The 21,328-nt window shown below is 40.9% G+C and overlaps 1 protein-coding gene across 2 annotated transcripts in view; it reads right to left on the bottom strand.

Moving 5' to 3' along the window:
* Positions 1-4,895: 4,895 nt before the first annotated feature.
* bcl11aa (BAF chromatin remodeling complex subunit BCL11A a) overlaps positions 4,896-21,328 on the bottom strand; it is a 48,351-nt gene continuing 31,918 nt past the window's right edge. For both annotated transcript variants that reach the window (XM_046401639.1, XM_046401640.1), the window contains exon 3: positions 4,896-10,740. In XM_046401639.1, the coding sequence (XP_046257595.1) occupies positions 8,498-10,740 (2,243 nt within the window). In that variant the 3' untranslated portion in view covers positions 4,896-8,497. The remainder of the gene's footprint in view (positions 10,741-21,328) is intronic.

The following is a 21,328-nucleotide window of genomic DNA, read 5'->3' as shown; positions in this document are numbered from 1 at the left end:
GTGTGGGGTGTGGGGTTGTATGACTGCTACTCTTAATGCTCACTGAAATAGCTTGTGACAATACTGATGCGGGTTGTGACTGAGCAAGTGCGATCAGACTTCTCCAAATCATTTTCACTTTTAGGAACAGTCACGGTAGAAAGACAGTCAAAGCACTCGCAGTCAGAAAATTATCTTAAGGTTCAACACAAGATTAAATAACTTGTTAACACAGATATGTTTTGCAGTGTGTTCTTAGAATAGTCTAAACCGTCCTTGTCACTGGACCATAACATAACATCAGCAAGGTCACATAAAAGATAGAGAAATAAACACATGAACTCTGACCTTTTACATCCAGACATCTCTTTCACAACTCACAAAAAATTCTATAATGTTTTAGTTTTCAAGCTTGCACAACTGAATTCCTCCAGTAAAGACCAAGACTCATATCAAAATGATGGGAATAGCGGCAGGAATGGTTTGGTTAAATCCCCGTTGTCAATGTGTTAAGTACATGTAAGCTTAAGATGTTCGTCACACCTGTGGCCTGGTTTTCTTTGTCAGCCCATGCATGACAACACTGGAATTTGACACTTGTGTGTAGATTAAAGCCTTCTCTTTCTTATCTAGATTATTTACTGGTATGTGATGGATGGCATTAACATATCTGCAGCGTTGGCCTTCTGTTAAAAGTTGTATATTATGTTGACCACTGGAGTTGATTTTTAAATTCTTGTTCACTGTTCTTAATGATATGGAAACATTTTACCAAGTTTATTGCTCACTTTCTGAGAATGCAGAAAAAGTAAGATCCCAGTCAACGGGGCAAGAAATAGAAATAGGCTATCTGACAAACCTGCATGTTAAGCTACGTTCAGACACTGTGTGAAAAAATGCAGAGGGATGAGATTGAGAAAAGAGAAAAGAAATAGAGAGCCGGCTCAGTTTTTGCTTAAGCTTCTTGCTAGACACTCTGGATAATCAAATATACACAAGCACTCATTCCTGGTGCCTTGCTTTGCAAAGTCAACTCTACAGTATATAGACAAAAGTATTCAGACACACCTCTTTATGGGGCTGTTTTTCAGAGGTTCGGCCCCTTACTTCCAGTGAAGGGGAATCTTAATGCTTCAGCTCACCAAGACATGTTGGACAATGCTATGCTTCCAACTTTGTGGCAGCAGTTTGAGGAAGGACCTTTTCTATTCCAGCATGACTGTGTCCCAGTGCACAAAGCAAAGCTCCATAATGGTTGTTTGAGTTTGGTGTGGAAGAACTTGACTGGCCCACACAGAGCCCTGACCTCAACCCCATCCAACACCTTTAGGATGAACTGGAATGACGATTGTGAGCCAGGCCTTTTGGTCCAACATCAGTGCCTAACCTGTATTTCTCATGTGTACCAAGTGATCAACTCAAGAAAAGCTCAAATGACAATACAGCAATAGCATTATAGGTATGTGATGTTACAGGGCTCTGTGCACTGTTTTGATATTTGTTAAGCCTCCAGACACATGGATATATAACTTAGACCAGGTCATATTTAATTAGATCAGTGCTGACATGGCCACACCAGTCCTTTAGATTTTTTAATTCAGACCCGTTTTGGGATGAATCCCCTGTTAGTAAGGATGGTAATATTTGTACCAGAATTGTTTATTGTAAACATCCATCACAGTTTACTTTTTCAAGTTTGAGTTGCCATGTTTGGCATAGTTGTGCACAAACAGTTTTACCTCAAAATAAAGTCCATGTCTCTATTTTAGATCAGGCTAAACTGTTGACCTGTTTACTGTCTGTCTGACCAGATTTCATTCTACAGATGTCATAGTGTTCCCAGATCTCAGCTATAACTTTGGTCAGTGTTATCTTAATGGACAACAATGCAGGCCAAGAGTACAAAAAATGACTCACGTAAACAAGAAGTATCTCTGAAAGAACTTGGCTCAAGTTCCAACAACTCTGTAGCTTTCTTTGTCATTTTTGTGCCTTAGCTTGTTTGGATCAATAACATTTTTGCTCATCTTCTTATAATTCAAACATAGAAGTTATTCAAGAATCAAATGGCCTTGCCACCATCAGTTGATACCAGGTCAGAGATAAACTTTATTTTCACCTCCAGTGATTGCACAGAGTTTCATTCTGTGGTTCGTAATTCAGTGTCTTCCACTGTAACTCCTACACAGGGGCATTAAGAGCATTGTGGCCAAAGGCCTGTCAGTGTCCATGCATTATTCCTTTACTGGCTTTGATTGAAAATTTTCACATACTTGACTGGCCTTGTGGCTATTATATGTGCTAAGTAATGTTCAGTGATTGTCCATTACAATAAGAGGCATTTACTTTGTAGCCTGTTCCTTTAGACTGCAGTGGCCAGTGTGTATTAAACAGCCCAGTATGTATGGAAGCAGTACTCCTTGGTGTGGCAGACAGAGGCTGGTAAAGACAAATACTTCTGTGGCATAGCACAGTATGTACACAGATACCAAAGTACACTCAGTAGGAAGAAAGCCAGACAAAACACACACACATTTGCACACACATACATTCCTTTTCTTTATCTAGATTCCACTGGAACTGTGTTGCGTCAAGGCCATATGGTGACAAAAGCAGTGTGAAAACATGCTTTCTCTTTGGAGAATCTTTTATTGTAAAACCCTGCAGGCCAAAAACAAATCCATGGGAGTTTATGGGGGGCTGCAGGTCATGGTTGTATAGATTTTATAACAGTGACAAATGCATTATGCTTTTCACATAAACCAGCAAAGGAGAGCCCCAGTAAAGCAGAAAAGGCCTGAATGCTTCACAGGTTTATAACACAATGAATTTATCACAGAAAAAGAGAGAGGGAAAGGCAGAGAGATAGATAGAGAGAGAGAGAGAGAGAGAGAGGAAGTGAAAAAATATGGTGCTGATTTGTTTTATTTGCCCAGGCAGTCCTGCTGGTGGCTAGTCACATTGTTTAACAGGGAGTAAACTGCTACCACTTGTGGGTCCTGAGGTGGGAAATAAAATCTTACTTTGCTCCCATGTCCAACACACCTCATCTCTCACAACACATATCCTCACAGTCAGTGGCTCTTGGGGCATCAAGTTGCATGAGTAAATGAGTCACATAAGTCACATATATGAAAAATTATTGCTTTTGAATTACGCATGTTCTTTGTTCTATGCATGACCTTTTGTCCGACTTGTCTTCGCTGCAAGTCTTCCACTGGGCCCCAAAACATCTCTGACCCGCTGCAGCATGGACATAGGACTTCTGAGGGTGTCCTCTGGTGTCTGGCACCAGGATGTTGACAGCAGTCCTTTGGGGATCTGGAGAGTTTGCCAGGTCAGTGCATTGAGTCTTTTTTTACTTTTTTGAGTGCGATGGATTGCATTGTTCTGCTGTCCACCACAGTATGCTGTTATCATGAAGGTGTGTGCTTGGTCTACAGCAGTGTTTGAGTGAGTGGTATGTGCCAAGTAACATTCATGAATGCCCATGAATGTCCAAGGTCCCAAGGTTTCCAAGCAGAGCAGCGCATTGTAAAGAGGTGATAAATGTTATTCATTTTGCCTGACAGTGGTTTGAATGTTTTGGCTGATCATTGAAAGTTTGGTCTTTTATTCCGAGTATTCCCTATAAAGGGAGAACAGAAATGCCTTCAGAATGAATGAATTCTGATCTTTCACTGCCACATGCAAAAATGACAGCAGTGAGCATAATGTATGAGCAGATGACTCGTCTCAAGTCGCACATTGTGCTGTTTGGTGCACCTGCATGAGAGTGACCATGCATGCCCGGTGAATGCAGAACAAAGGTTTGAACGTGTCTATGCTCAGTCATGCATTTATTGTCCATTTGCTACACTTTAATTGAACGCACTATTTCTGCAAGATAGCCTATCTGTTAAAGTCATTTTGCTCATGTTCAGGAACAAAATACTGAAGTTCAGGTGCAGGTTTCAATTTCAGCTCAAGGGTGGCAAAACTCTATTTTTGTATTTTTTTGAGTTTTGTATGACTTCTTTTATCTTGCATCCTTTTCTAATGATTGTGCCCTTACTGAATTACTTTCACATTACTGAGGCTTATAGTGTCACAGGTGTATTCATACTTGCTGGAACATAAGTGTTTGTGAGAGATCTGAACAGGGTGTGGTGGCTGGAGGAAATAGTGCTGATTGATTCTGACAGGTTTATGAGGCTTTGTGACTACTGAGCAAACAGGGGGGACATAATGATATTTACTTAAGGACATTCTGTGAGAGGAGCAGCATATATATGTCCATATACTGTATGTGTTTTTGTCTGTGTGTGTGTGAACAGCTATTATCAGCAACTGACATGCATAGTGCACATTTGTGCTCTAAGATAGCATGAAAACTTAGTGAAAACGATACGATGCACATACACACTTGTTCATAGACACACACACAGGCATGCGCTGAAACCAGCTAGGCTTGTCTTGTCCAACAGGTAGGATGACACTGCAGACACACAGGTGTCACGAGTTTTAATACGCTTGAATATGTACCCATTCAGCCCTCCCAAACAATAACAGCACACACATACACAAAGTCATGAAGTACATATAGTGCTGGGCCAAAGGCTAGGGTGGAGGGTATGGAGGGCTGAGTTCACTGGGTTCAGAACACATTAAGAAAAGTGCTCTTTGCAAGTCACCACGGACACCTTATTCACACACACACACACACACACTTGGTGAGAACTATGCTCTCTGAACTACATGTCTGTACACGCTGACTTTGAAAATTCTTCCATTTGAAGTGATTTATGAGAAATTAACATTTTCATGTGAAACATGAAAAAAATACCAAGAGTTGGAGAGTAATTGCACACACACCCACGCATACACACTTGAGTTAACATGACACACACAATGGATATAAGCAACAAGTGCCATTATACTTTCATTTTTTTTATTAATTGTTTTTCGATAAAGGGACAAAATGGGTGTGTGAACAGGATTATGCAGACATCTGCCAGAAAACACAGACAGTGGTTTTCCCAATACAACTGAACGGAGACCCCAAACAAGTACAACAGAAATTAAAGAGCTAGGTTTGTCCAATGACCATCGGCCACCATTACAAAAGAAAAAAAAAGTCAAAATTATATTATAACAAAAAATAGAAAACAAAATAAAAAGAAACCAAAAATAAGGATCCATCCCATGTCTCTGTTTTGAACAGAGCATATAGGTAATAATAAATAGTAACTCCCATAGTAAAAGATAAAGTTCAAGTTCAAGTTACAACAAACAGCTCTCAGAATAGGAATAGAAAAGGCTGATAACAAAATATTCCGCATTGCCATTTACAAAAAAGTCTCAACTCAAGCAGGCTTCTCCACATCCCCCGGGTCATTTTCAAATATGCTTTGCATATGAAAGTATACCCAATCTAAATATAAAGCACCATTTAGTATTTGGCAATGAAAAAAAAAACTGCAAAACATTTAATTTCTTTTTAAATGTATTTATTTTGACGCTTTTTTCGTAATCCATGTACTGCATATGAAGTTTTTTTTCTTTTTTTTTTCTTCTCTTCTTGATGTTGGAATGTAGTCAGGTGGGAGGGGTGAGAAAGACAGAAGCACACAACAGAACAGGCCGACGTCAGCTTGCATTACTGCATACAGCGGGGGGGCGGGGGCGAGGGGGATCCGAACCAAAAACCAAAGAAGATATGTACAACCACCTCTGTGGACAGGAAACAGAGCGGCGGCCATCTGATGGCCTGTGACGCCTCCCAATGCCACGTACTTTAGCTGCTTTTTTATGGGGTTTTTCCTTTTATTTCTTTAAACATACAAATAATTCGCACTATATTATCCTGCCAAATTAAAAAAATATACCGTGGCAGCTTGGGACTTTTTTTCCACTACCAAAAAAAGGTATGATAAATACCTTTAGAGAGAACAAGCAACAGTTAAAAATACGAGCCTCAATATAAATACTATAGTGCCTACTCTAAGTGAACATTGAATTCAAATACAATTCTAGAAATACAGAAAAAGTAGACCATAAATGTGTTTAAGCATAGGAATTGACATGAGTGTGCATTTTCCTATATTTTAAGTTCTTTATTATATATTTATATATAATCTTAATCCTTTCCCCAATGCAAATTGTATTTCAACCTGAAGAGCTGTGAAGAGCCAAGGCAAAATAAAATACAAAACATCACAGAAATTTTTTTTTTTTGTTGTTTGTTTGTTTTTTCATATTTTTTTTAAATTCATTTCATATATACTGTGATCGGAGTCTTGAACACCACCAAGACGCTGAGGAAAAGAGAAACGACAACAAAACTTAAATACAGTTTCCCCTTAAAGATAGTGGAGTGTTATTTGCAAGAAACGTTTATTTTCATATCTATAATTAAAGGAAGATTTATACAAAAATCGATTCTCGCAGTGTGAGCAACAAGATTTGAGTGTCTGTCGTCTAGGCAGCAAGGTCTATAGATTATTCAGGTGTAGATCACAACCAACTTATGTTATAGCTCCTTAAAAACTGTGGATGTTGCTGCTGTGAACAAAGCTACATCCATTTTGTGACCATGTAGGAGCACTGGTTCTCGTGTAACTCACAACAAACCTTTTCATTTACAGACCTTGCAGACAAGGTGAATTTCAGCCCCGGCTAAGCACTGGGGTTTATGGGGGAAACAAATTGACAAATGGTCAAAGGTGAAACGGCAAGGGTACAAAGGTCAAGGTTCATGAGGCTGGAGTTCTTGGCAACAGATTATGTGTCTCATCTTTTACAGCTTTTAACAATTGGACCCTCGTCATCTGACAGCATTTCAACAGCTTTTTCCCCTTCGGCGTAAGTGTGTAAACTGGGAAAATTGAAACAGTGCACTTCATGTCCTATAAATGACAATCTAGCTTTTAAACTCAACACATGTACCAACATTGCATCAATGTGGGAAAATGCAAGTGGGATGCCAGTACTTATTCTCAGTGACAAGTGCTATACTATGAACAGCTTGAATGAAACTCAGTGATTTTTTTTAGAAAAGTCCTTTTGGATTAAAAAGCAACAGCAAATAAAAAAGAATGTGCCCTGCATTAGCCAATGCATACTAATTCAAATTATCGCATTTTACTCTTTCTGAGAGTCCTGGAGTACAGATATTGTTTGCAATTCTTTCTTTTTTTTCTGTAATTCATAGCTAATGACCCTGTTTTGATATTGTAAATGTAAAGTGAAAGAGATTGCCTCTGATCCCCATAATACATATGTAGCTTCCAGTTCTATGTAGCTTTCTGTCTGTCTAGCTTGTAGTTATTTCAATGCTCCCAGATAAAGTTAGCCTCACTTGGAGCTCATATATTACTTTATGCATTGTTCCACACACTGACATATCGAAGCAGCGTTGTAGGTTTGTGCTAACGCAGATGCATGACACTTCTCAGCCATGCGCTGTATCCCTCAAGTTCAGGATTGTACATTACAGATTACCTTTATCTCAAAAGTACCTCTTTACCAGAAACAAAACTACAAATAATTCAGATATACACAATACTGCTTGTACCATGCTTGCCATGAAATCCACATATTAAAGATAGCCTATTGAACATGTAATAGGTAGCTAAAGATGATTAACAAGAACTCTCTGATCTTTTCATCATGAGTTGTCACAGTCCATTTTAGCAGTCAGGTGCTTGATGCAAGGACCTTCCCTGGGTGGCTTAAAACTTCTAGCTTTATCTAATGTGACCCCAAACTTATACCAGATAAGATTTATGGCCAATGCAGTCTTGAGATATCAAAGGCACTCTTTCTTATTCTACCAAATGATAGTACCGATTCAATTCTTAGCACACCCTTGTCTTTTTGAAAGAAATTTGAAGGCTGTAATTACTTTCAGTTTAGTCATCAAGCTGATGCATGATTTTTTTTTTTGACCCTGTGTGAACATGGCATCTTTTAGAAAGATCAGGATAAGTGCATTTCCAGGGTTGTAAGAAGAGGGTCAAATCAAAGACTGTTCATTTTTCATGTTACAAAACAAAACTGTACATGATATGTGTTACAGAATGTATGCAGCATGGTGTATCTTTCTTGTCTTTTCTCTTTTTGAAGAATAAAAAGAAAAAAACAGAACAAGAGAAAAACAGCAACACATTTACTCAACAACTAACCAACCAGGGACAAGTTCTTTTCTTTTTTTGATTAGCAAAAACATACTATGCATGCTGACTAGTTCTTAAAAATGGAAAAGGAAAACTCAAAAAGAAAATAGTACACAACATGTAAATTATTGCACAAGAGAAAGGCTCGAAGTTTTGCGTTAATGCAAGAGTATTGCCCCGATACAGATCATGCATTCAATGGGTAATGGAAACGGGGTGTGCTGGTGCAGAGCACATGGTCTTAAGCTTCCGACTGGCGAAAGTTGAGTGTTAGGGTTGGGGCAAATCTACAAGGGTTTGGGAATAAACAGGGGACTAATGGTGGACATAGCTGCGGGGAAAAGGTCCCATAGTTCGGCCTTCTACTCTGACTTTATTTCGGTACTCAAAGGACGGTCACTGTGCCATTTTTTCATGTGTTTCTCCAAGGTGCTGTAGACACTGAAGGGCATCTGACAAATTTCACACTTGTACACGTCTTTGCCAACCTGACCGTGGGTCTTCATGTGGCGAGTAAGTTTGGAGCTCTGAGCGCAAGCATAATTGCACAGCTCACACTTGTATGGTCTCTCTCCTGTGTGACTGCGCCGGTGCACTGTCAGGTTACTGCAGTTCTTGAACACTTTGCCACAAAACTCACAAGTATCACTCCTGCGGCCATCCTTGGAGCTGGGCCGCCCAGGACCACCAAGGTGTGGTGTGCTGCCCCCACTGCCTGTGCCACTGCGGCCTGACATACCACCATCTAGTTCTCCCGGAGGGGTTGAGAAACGCAGACTGCCGTTCTCTGAAGAATGCTCAGACGAAGAGGCAAAGGGCGATTGTCTGGAATCCCCAAAGTTCAGAAAAGGGTCCTTGAGTTGTCGGGAGGCGGCATAGCCAGCCAGCCATTGGGAGTAGACGTTCTCCGTGTTAGGGATTGTGGGAGTGGGAAGGTCAAACTCCTTTTCCAGCTTGATACGTTTGGAGAAAGGACTGAGTGGGCTGGGGCTACCCAGAAGCAGTTTCTTAGAGAGGCCAACAGAGGCAGATTCATTAGGGGATGCTCCCCTCCCATTGACTGTTGAGACGGATCCCTCCTCCCCACGATCTGTTTCCAACACTGAGTCCCCATCACACATCTCACGATTGTGATGATGGTCTCGACTGAGGTGGTGGTGCAGGTGATTCTCCTGGGCAATGGCATTCCGTTTGTGTGCGTTGAGGGCTTCACTGAAGTGCTGCATGCTAGCCGCCAGGCCCATCCCCTGCATCACCTCAGGCAGGGAGCGAGGGATGGACCCCTCATCAGCAACTGTTCCCAGTCGGCTTCCTATACCACCATTGTTTTCATGCTGACGTGCTGCTTCAAGGTTCAAACCAAAGTGATAGCTGTTGTTGTTTCTCCTGGCTGTCCTCTCCCCATTATGCTCTTCTTCCTCCTCTCCCTCTTCCTCCTCCTCCTCCTCTTCTTCTTCCTCCTCTTCCTCTTCTTCTTCCTCATCCTCCTCTTCTTCCTCCTCCCCATTCTCACGTAACATTCGGTTATTTTCACTTTTCAGCTTCGCCACAACTGACTTAAGGGCGTTGCTTGCACTGCCCATGTGCTCACTGGTGCCGGGCTCTGGAGAAGAGGCTATTGAGAGCCCATCCTCTGACTTGCCTGTGTTTGGCGAAGAGGATTTGTGCATGTGTGTCTTCATGTGGCGTTTCAGTTTGCTAGCCTGTGTACAAGCATGGTCACACAGGTGACATTTATACGGCTTCTCTCCTGTGTGGCTACGCCGGTGCACTATTAGATTACTCTGAAACTTGAAAGCCTTGCCACAAAACTCACAACACTTTGATTTTGAGGGGGTTGTGGAGGATGGAGTTGCCCCTGCTGATGGGAGAGGGGTAGTAGGAGTGGTCTGAGAACCCACAGGTGACTGCATGGAGCCTGGAAGAGGGGGTGGGGTGGCAAGATATGGAGGTTTACTGCCCCCTGCACCTCCTGCACTTCCACTTCCTCCTCCTGTCTGGAATGGCTGGAGTAAGCGCTGCATGGGGCTTGGTCGGCTGGGGGATAATGGGGGAGTGGACCCTGAGGTGTTGCCCGCCAGCTCCCGTAGCCGCCGTGAGAAGTCCATTGTTGGAGGGGGGTCCAGGGGCAGAGGAGGATTGAGGCGCAGCACCCTGTCAAAGGCACTCGGGTGGTGGGCTGCCAGCGCCAGCTCTTCTGGGCTCAGGTGGTGGGGATCCAGGTGGTTCCTTGGAGGGGGGCTGAAGAGGGGTGGTGTGGGAGGGAAACGTTGATGATGGCCCCCACCTACAGCACCACCAGCACCAATTCCCACTGCTCCGACACTGTCCCTTCCACCTGAGCCTGAGCCAGGGATGCGGAGGAGGTTGAAGGGGCTTGCATCAGGAGGCAGGTGAAGGCCGTGAAGAGGGGGCTGAGAAGGACAGTCTGCACCCCCACCCAGGGAGGAAGGCCCACCCATGCGTGGAGTGAGAGGGCTGCCGTGTTCACTTTCCAAGTAGATACGGAAGCCGTGAGTGTTCTGAGCGTGCTGCAGCAGGAACCAGGCGCTGCCATATGACTGCTTACATGTAGTGCAGGTATAGGTTGTTGGCTCCTCCTTACCTGTTGAGACATAGAAGAAAGGATCAGATTAGAAGCAATTTAGACCAAAAAATAACTTTAAAAATATCCAACTTTTAAGTTAGCCATGACTGTAGGAGACAGACAACATTAGATCTGCTAAGCTGTGAAGACTGAATTATTTTAAGTGTTTCAATTACATTAAAGAATCAAGGAATCCAATCTGTAATGCTGTTCATTTGGAAACCTTCACACAGCTGTACAGCTGTAGGAGTACTGTGTACAGAATGAAATCCATGAAAGACAACTGTTTTTCAACTTGGCTGAACCCATCTTTTATTTGAACCTTAGGCCTAACTGTTACAGTCTTTAAAAGTGGTCGGCACATGGTGCTGAGGGCTTTGCAAACACAACAGTAGCTCTTATTGAGGTCATGCCCCACATGAGTAGCATGTGAGAAGTAGTTTGTGTGTGTGTATGCATTTGTTCTTCTCCCAGACTGCTCTGGGACATAATTTCTCCCTTTAGACTGACTGTGAGTCCTCCATTGTCAGCAGCAGAACAAAGAAACAGGGCTATCCCCACGGACTACCACTTCCCACTGATCTACCATAACAGAGGCCCGCTGACATACACACACACGCAGGAGAGGCAAAAAAAAAAAAGAGAGCAATCCTTTAGACCCTTCAATTACTGTTTCCTTATTTCTGTAGCAACAGCATAAACACATTAAAAAAAATCTTACAAACCAGGAAAAAAGGTTCAAACTGATGAGTTATTGTTTCGACATATAATCCTAACCGTCAGTAAAATAAAAATCAGACGTGTGCAAGTTTAATCATGTACTGTGTATGTATTTTAGTTATATTCTCCTATGTATTGTTCACACTACTTCATATGCTGATTAAACTACAGACAAATGCACATAGACAGTCCCCATTCCTGCAGACAGAACAGAACACCCCAGCCGCCTGAGGAAAGTAACACAGTAGGAGTGTAAAAACATTTAGACTCCAACTGAAGAGGAAAAACAACTCCTTCAGTTTGCCTCAAAGCTTCTTTCCTCAGTGAAGCATGCAGAGTCACTTTGAGATGGTGACAAGAGGTACATTTAAAACAATAATTGCCTTTGAATGGCCTCGGCAATGATGACCTGTGGTGGGACCCGCAGTGCATGTGTAATCTCATTAGGGAAACAAACGGACAGCCATCAGCTCGTTTACAAGATTAGATGACAGACGAACCCCCATTGCTGCTGTTCAGAGCTCTCCACTACTAAGCAAGTTGTAGTGGTTGCATTTGACAAAGTGAACAAGCAGAAATACACATTCTCACCCAAATACACAAATAGATATATACAATCAAACAAGGAGTTCAGACATATATGTCACATTTTGTGCATTTAGCTGAACTAAGTTTGAAAGTTAAGGTCTCATAACATTTTTGTGACCATAAATGGGCAAAGAGCTACAAATGTACTGAAGTTAAAGTTGAGTCAAAACATTTCAAGGCAAAATGCTCTTATGAAAGAATGCCTTGTTGGAATTTTAATTTTAAAGGCACTGCTTGTTCTGTCAGTTTCCTGTGCAAATTATACACTTTCAATATATGGCTATACAAGCTTATAGCAGGTATATCTGAATATCTGAGCTGAAATACTGACAGACAGCCCTATATGTCAGAAAATAATTTATTAATCTATTAACAACTGCCAAAAACTGTCTCAAAATATCTAAACAAAACAAGTTTGTAGCAAAATCTGGTTAAAGCTGGTATGCGAAAAACCAAAGTAGCCTTTTAGGTGTTGATAGAAATGTAGTTATTTATAGGAGAACAACCACAACAGTTACAGTTATCAGAATAAACAAAAAGGTTTTATTCTAATATTGATACAAATTATCTCAGGTGATTTTTTTTGGTGAAAAGCTATTTTGCTGTAACGTGTCAGGACAATAAGTTACAAAACATTCCATTAACATGTAAACAGATAAAGTGGGTTTTAAAAATAGACATAAATTGGGATGCATCACCTGCTGATTATTACCAGAATCAATGTGACAAATCAGCAGTAACACTAAAAGGATGCCATAGTTCACGTGGAAGCTTTTATACAGCCACACATTGCAATTTACTTCTAATAGCCAGAAAGAGAGAGTCAAACAGGTTGTAGTGAAAAAAAAACTGCATACAGAGTCTGCAAAAGGAATATTTGTGGATGTCCTTGTGTGTGTGTTTGTGTGTGTGCACATGTGTATGTATTTAAAAAAGATGCAATTTTCCTCACACTATGGGACTGCACTGCATACATAAACACACTGATTTAAACTGATGGTACTGAAGTGTGAAAGAATCGTGTGTTGTCGTTAACTAGAGATGTTCCTGTGTATAAACGGGAGTCTGTTCAGCATGTAGATGAACATTATTCCCCTTCTTTCATTTTACTCCTTCATTTTGACCACCCCTTCCTTTTCTCCCTGTCTCCTTTTCTGTACACACACACTTATCCCGTGACCAACAGTTTGGAAAGGCAGCTAAATTATGGATCATTAAAATCGGCACAAATTGCCACTAATTGTGGCCACCTGCATAGGAACTAACCTGTGAATATCATTTGCATTATCAGGACCAGGGAGGCCTCATCCATTCATTTATTCAAGCCTTTTCCTCTGGTTGAACCACTCTAATCCTGAATACTGACAATAACACTGCACCTTTTCCAGTCTGCTTGAGTCAGGAAATGGGTTATCCTTTCAGTACATGTTATGTCTCATCTGGGAATCATCAGTTATGCAGCTTGAGGACAATCCTTCCCCTTTTAGTTGAATTTGCCTTTCTTTTGTTTTAATTGAAACAGCCATGTTTTTTTGTTTTTTTTTTACAGTAGTTCTGAACATGAAAAAAGTCTCATTCACTGAACTGATATTTTTGATATCTTCATTCTTGCCCATACAAACTAAACTAGCCAACCAAGCATTTGTGGAGCAGCTATGCATGGAGAGCTTTAATAACACAACATAATTTCTCTTTTGGAAATTGTCATTTTTGCGCTATATTTCCAAGATGTTTTGAGACTGTTCAAAGACAAAATGATGGTAACCACTCCCAGGTTCACTATATAACTGTTCAAAAGGAAGTTGGTATTGAAAACACCTAAAAAGATTTCTCTCAGGGGCATTGTATGGGGGAAATAGTTCATTAAATAACCACAGAAGAAGCCCAGAATATATGCAGTATATTGCTATTGTTGTTTCTGTTGATTGCTGAATAAATAGTTTGACAGACTTATAAATACTTTTTCTAAAATGATATTTTAGCCCCTAGGGAGACTTCCTTCCTCTGAAACTTGCACATGATTCCCAAAGGAGTCACAAGATTATCAACAGGATAGGAAAGCAGATAAATAACATATTCATGCTACACAAAATCACATTTTTACACCTCTAATCTTGGCTTTCTTACTGCATAATTTGAGACTTTTCAGGTCTTTTACAATATATTCTGAAAGTCCCTCTTTGGTTGAACTGGTCCCACCTGGTAGATGTGCAATGAAGTCTTAAAAATGTGTAAGTACTTGAAGTGATTCACTAATTTACACATGCATTAAAATTGATGTCATGATACGATGAAGAGGCCCACCGTGGTTCCACTGGGCATTTTTTTTTTTTTGTGCAATGCTACTGACTCAACTACATCTGCTTCGCCCAGGAAAATACTGTCAGCTGATGAAAATAAGGCTTATGAGCTTGTGTAACCATAAAAGTTTGACAATAATACCGAAAAAGGATTTGTGTTCCCAAATATGAGAGCAAAATATTAAGCAAGGCACAAACAGTGTAACTCTTAAGCTAACACGCTCCTCTTTAACTCGTAGCTCAGACTTGTCTGATTGAAACTGTAAGGTTAATGGATTTTAGAGTAGCCGACCGCTCCACTCTGTGTCTCTGTAATATACTCCCATCAGCCACTTCATTAGGCAAACTCTCCACCACTGGGAGGTAGAAAAATGAAGAGAGAAAGCAGAATGGAGAATGGGTGATGAAGATAGATCGCGTCAGAGAGAGGGAAAGAAAGAGATGTGATGGGAGAAGTAATGACTCTGGTTTAAGTTTAGAAAGAGGTGATAAATACCTGCTAGAACTTTTAAGTGTGAATACAGTAGGAATGTTGAGGGAGAAAGAGGGAGGGAAGAGGAAGGAGGGGGAGAAGACGGGGTAAATAATAGCATCCGGTTCTTTACCTGGGGTAAATGTCAAAGCCATACTAACCACTAGTGAGACTCCAGAGAACACACACGCACGTTTCAGAAACGTCCTAACACTCAATACCAGCCATGCTACTGTGACAAGCACAGGCATTAAGCCCTATTAAGCCAAGGGCATTGCTTGGACACTTATATGGCACTGGATGGGAAAGGGAGGCAGTCAGGCAGCTTGGCTCATGTTTCACGACTCCTTTGTGTGTGTGTGTGTGTGTGTGTGTGTGCACGTGTGAGTGTGTGTGTGTTGTGCAGCAGCCTCCTCTATCCATCCCTCTCAAAGGGAAGGAGAGCTTAATAATGCCAGTGCACCAAACTGACGAGACAGACTGTATTTGCAGGTGCTGATTGTCATCATGCCTAACGCCCAGACTGTCAACCTTTTTTTTTACTGTTATTTATCTTTTCCTGCCCTGAACAAATTTCCTCTTATGTATTGGATTACTTTGTCTGTAAATGTACAGACTAAGTAATCCCTCTCAGTCATCACTTTTTGTTTGATAGTGCTGTCTGTATCTGCAGAGAACCCCTTCCCTCTACCCATATTTTCTTATTTTGCTGTATTTGGAAAGTTTCTGGGTGTCAGACTAGTTTGGGCCCAGCCAGCAACAGCACACAGGGTGTAAAGGCTGCAGCTGTGCTTCTGATGTAAGCTGGAAGTAGGATCCAACTTTAACCAATGTGCTTAGATACTGCAACCAGAAAATCCTCTTCTGCTTTTCATCTGTGTTGTAATGCTTCTTCTCTTTCTTTGCAGTCCTAATGAAAATCCCATTAGAATTACAGATGTAATACTAACCAGGATTTTAAAAGTACAGTGTATCTGTACATGTATAATGTACAGATTCATACAAAATAATTCTTCCATGTTATCACTTATGATTCATTTGAGCTGTGGCAGTGTCTGCTCTCTGCCTGTATTTTCCTATTTTCTCATTATTTTTGCTGTGTTTGGGGCATTTGAATTGGTGGTGATTTGACTGCCTGAGAATGAGAATCAACAATTCAACTATTTTTCTCCAGAATCTCATAATCAACAGCAAGCGAAACATTCTGCAAAGTATGTTTTTAATTAAGACGCTAACTTAACCAATGTTGTACAATACAAGGAACTAGTACAATAGGGGTTACAAAGTTCATTTCACAGTGAAATGCATGAAATGCAGGGCATTTGTGTAGGCTGCACAAGCAAAAGCAAACTCAAAAGTTTGGCAATTTAATTTCCACTGTGCATGCTTGGAACATGTCCACGTAGCTTCGCATATTACAGCAGTACTAACCAATCACAGCACAGTCGGGCAGGACAGGAAAAAATAGCACATCTACATACAGACCTGCATCTGGATCTGATGCCCCTGTCTGACTGGACTATATCAGGCCCGCTTGTGGTGCCATATGGAACACTGCAGAATGTACATTTAAGACAGGAGAATATAAGGCCATCAACACATTGACGTCACAGAAATTCTTTTTAATGAATCCACCTCAGAATGTCAGCCGGCATAAATGTCTGTTCGTCAGCCAGTCATTCTGTCCAGCAAATTAGCTGGACTGCCACCATTACATCCCTTTCTGACCAGCTGGGAAACCAAAAATGGATGACTACCAGCTAGAACAGACATACCAATATCTTACTGGCCTTAAATGAATTTTATCCATCTCTACATTCTCAATTTTCTCTCCTTTTATTGTTTATCCCCTGTGATCATTTCTCTCCACAACTGCCCTCTCTCTATTTTTCATCCTCTCTCTGTGTGTGTTCTTCTATTTCCTGTTCTCTTCCATCCTACTTTCTTTGTACTATAAAGGACTCTCTCCTTTACACTCCTCCCTCCCTACCTCCACCATTGTCTCCCCCACTTTTTCCACCCATCGTTGGCTCTCCGGTAGTGTCCTTGGCTGGGTCCACCTCTGGGTGAGATGATAGTAATTGAGGTAATGGAACATCGCTGAAACAGGATTAGGTACGCATACTGGGAGTGAGGGACAATGTCCCTTAATACAATTTGGGATTTGTATCCTTGCCTCAGGCTTTCAGGATCTGCTGCTTATATTTACATCTGGGCATCAACGCTCACCCTGATCACCTCCTGCTTTACCTTAAAGGGGTACATGGACATTTCACTAGAATATAGTCTTCTTTTACAGTGCACATGTGCTATACTCTTTGAAGGAATGTTGTTGCATATTTATTGCCGCATATATCAGATAAATGTATTCAACAAGCACCATTACAGGTTTAAGAAACTTTCCTGAAACTAACAGTGGATGCTTGAGCAAACAATACATAGTGTTGACCAACTTTGGTGCACATTTTCTGTGCATTAACCTGACCTCTGACCTCTCTGTAGAGAGAGAAATAAAGGGAATTTCAAGCATTTTTATGGCTAAAATAGGAGCTAGCAGCAGCACTAGAGGAATCATAATTAGTTTAAGGTAACAGAAACTGGACTGCAGTATCATAGCCTTGTTTGAAATATCAGTATTAATTTCACTGTGGAATACAAAGCACGGTGAATAAAGGCCAAATGTATTGTTTTGTTTTGTTTTTTTTCTTTACTGGCCCAGTTAAAATGAAATTGCACAAAAATGCTTGTAATAATTCTATAAAATAAGGCCGATTGCCAGGAGTATGAGGGGACAAAGGGTAAAACAATATGAATATATTCATTGTGTGATAATGTGTTCTGTTCTTGTCTGTTTCACCCTCACCTTCCCTATCAACATTTAAATACTCATATCTCATGTCTCCCACCATGCATCTGTACTGTAACTGCCCTACTCATATAAAAACTCTGTTATGACTCTGGGAGCAAACCATACCAGTGAAAATGACTTTCAAATGGTTTCTGCAGGACATGGACATTACTGACGCCACTGTCATAATCCTGCCATCTCCCCCACTGTCCTCCCTCCATCATCACCCACTTAAGTGCAACAGTTGTGGCTTTCTGCTTCTATCCCAACACTCAGTTATAATGCCCAAAGCACTAAAACCAAATCATTGTTGTCATGTGAAAATCTTGCTACCCTAATTATGGCTCTTTTCATGCTTTAATTTCAGAACTGTGTGTTCTTGTTTGAGTTGGGACGATTCAGTGACCCTCGGGCATATATATGAAACCATTTCAAAGCACTTTTGGTTAAACTCAAAAATGCATGTTGGTAAAGTTCAAAAACAAGACTGTTATAAAATCAGAGATACCAACAAAACTGAGAACATTGTTGCATACTTGAGTGGCATCCTATTAAATTATCACAAAATTCCTGTAACTGCGATTTTGGCATCATAAACTGTCATACCAATGTACTGGGATAAATTCTACAAGAACTTCCAGTGTGGTCCAGATACGAGGGATTTGCACTATATCCTCCTCTCCCCCAATTACTCTCCACTCTATGTTCAAGCTCCCTTGCTAACTGGACAGCAAACAATTGGAATGCAAACAGTGGCAGCTGGTGTCCCGTCCGCTCACTGAAGGGAACGACGCAGTCAAATGACAACATGACTGCAATTTCTCAAAAAGGCAGTGCTCTGCTTGGAAGGAAATCAGGCTCTATTACTGGTTACAAGTCACTGGCTAGATCAAAGCAACTTCCTCATACAAAAAAAAGTATGCCAATAAGGTTGTGTAATCATAAAAGTAGTGGGCAAGATACAGAAACAACCTTACACTATGCGAATAAGGAGCAGGGATCAGTATTTTGTGTCCTGCATTCACACTGCATTCTGAACTGTTTGTCAAAGGAAGAACACTATATCTATAACAAAAAACTTGCAACTGCAACAAGAAATGGAAATGCAATTTTACCATGTGCTGAATCAATCACATTGCAACATTTTGCATACTAAGTAGATGGAGTTAACCTGTTGTGACAGGCACAACCATAGCTTGATTTGACCATCACATTTCGTGTGTTAAACCAAGTGCGACTGTAAGAACGCTTTCAAGGGGAGACTATCCAACTTATGCATCAATATCTACAATTGTACATATCATTGCTTCAAGACTACAAAGATACCCAACAGACACACAGTTGCTGGAGAGAGATCAGATAAGCAATATGATGCAGCAAGTCTATGACAGCATTTCTTTTGATCTGCCATTGTGACTATTTGAAACACATGAGATCTTCAATCTTCTACAGTAGTTTATACATTATAGTCATTATTATAGTCTGTATGATGTACTCATGTTTCTGGACCTGTCTTGACAAATATATATATATATATATATATATATATAGATTTGTCATCATTGTATGGTTTACTGTCATCATCAACTTTGTGACTTAAATCCAACATGTTCCTGCATTACTCAAAGAACGTATTTCCATGCCAGATTATCCCTTAATTATTTCAGGTATGTTTGGATTTATCAAAAGCAGGATAATGGCTTACCTAAATGCTTAAAAAAATAAACATGATATTCAGATATCTTGATCATAAGCAGAATACAACTATGCACTTAAACATAATGATTGAAAACTGAAAAAGTTTTTCTTGTAACAAAAAAGGGATTTATAGATGCTGAACATCAAGGTGAAAAGCAAACATATAGTCGCTGGTAAAACCCATAGTTGAAGTTAAAATAGTTCCAAACAACTTTTGCAAATAGGAACCTCCAGGCCTGACAATAATAATCTGGTATTTTAAAGGAAGAAAGAACTACGAACGCATTTGAATTACCAAAAACAACAATGGATTATTGAGCCTGTCTGATTACATGCTGTGTGTGTGTGCATGGAAGTGCGTGAAAATGTGTGCATATCTGTGTGGTCCTGCTGAACAGCCATACACACTAGACTGATGAGCAAAAATATCAATACCGTCTGTCCTATGTGTGCGTGTGTGTGTGTGTGTGTGTTGTTGTGTCATATATCAATACCTTCTGTCTCTGTGTTTGGAGCCCCTGCTGGGCTACAGACTGTGCTATCTGCAACTCTCTCACCAGTAATCTACTTGTGTGTGTGTGTGTGTGTGTGTGTGTGTGTGTGTGTCCATCCAACCACCCATTATGCCCGCTTTGTGACAAAGTTTCCTTTTCTTTTTCTTTGTCACACACAAACACAGGCCCACTCTCTCACTCTCCCTCACACACACACACACACACACACAGGGTAATGTATCTCGTAAAGTCTGTTCTAATGACACAGGCAGGGCCCTTAAACTGTGTTTATAAATGTAATTAAATGGACCGGGCTTTGTAGAAGCATCCAAGCACACTGTAGCAATGATACAGTGTGTGTGTGTGTGTGTGTGTATGAATGCGTGTATGAGTGAGTGTGCATGTACATTTGGAAGACCAGTACTAATGATGGCGGGGACAGCCTCCACTTAACCCTAAACCACCATGGTGAAATTACAGAGCATCCAAATTACAACACTTATGTGAGCTGAGAGACAAACAGACGGACAGCCAGAGAATGGGGTTTTTAGGAGGAAACTTTTTAAGAGGACACACACACACACAATGCTGAATGACTCAAAACCCAGCGACTTTCTTTCAGCTCCTAATCTGTTGCAGATTGGTGACTCTTAATCAGTCTTCGTGTGGTCATTTCAGTTTGGTTTTGAAGCTGCCCTCACTGCAGGACTCATCTCATCAGTTCGCCTTCTTGATAACATGCTGCATCCTTTGCTTGAAGTTCATAAACGACTGTCCAGGTGTTCCTCTTGACAACAAGTTTATTTTAGAAGATCAATGAGTAGCAGATCTCTGGCAAAGAAACGTAAGGTCGTCTGGCAAAAACACCGTCCAGATCAAATTTTGCTACGAAGCCAAGCGATGCCATGTAATGAGCTGTGTTGATCAAACACATGCAAGCGCACATTCGGGGCAGATTAGTTTATAACATGAATGTTTTGGTGTCTGACATGCCTTCACAGCTATGGATCTATCACTCAGGCTGGCCCTCCTGGATCATCTCATCAGTCTCTGAACTCAGTGTTGTTCAGCCTGAATGCTTGATTATTTTAGGACTCGGTCCAGTTGGCACTGGAGGTGTCTAGTGCATGAACAATTATATCTTTAGCATCGTACCCCCAAACTGATCACAGTGCACCAAATCATCATCACTATCACTCAAATCGGTAGCTTTTAGGATTGTTACTCTCCTCAGTGGTGACTGGAAGTGGGCAGATAAACCTCGACATACACTGGGCTTTATTACTCTCTGCTTTTAAAAACAACTCCAGGCCACAGAAACCATCATGATAAAATAACTTTGGTTCAGATTCAGGTTCACCGAAACACACACACACATCTCAAATCCCTTATGAGACAAGAGCACACACTGACAGGAAGCAGCTTTTCTTATTGTTACAAGCAAGAGGATGGTGGTCACTGAAGACACACGCACCCACACACACAC

This window comes from Scatophagus argus, chromosome 10 (genome assembly GCF_020382885.2).
Source record: "Scatophagus argus isolate fScaArg1 chromosome 10, fScaArg1.pri, whole genome shotgun sequence".
In the NCBI taxonomy this organism is placed as follows: domain Eukaryota; kingdom Metazoa; phylum Chordata; class Actinopteri; family Scatophagidae; genus Scatophagus; species Scatophagus argus.
The sequence above is the reverse complement of the archived record's forward strand: the minus strand, read 5'-3'. Positions and strand labels throughout refer to the sequence as shown.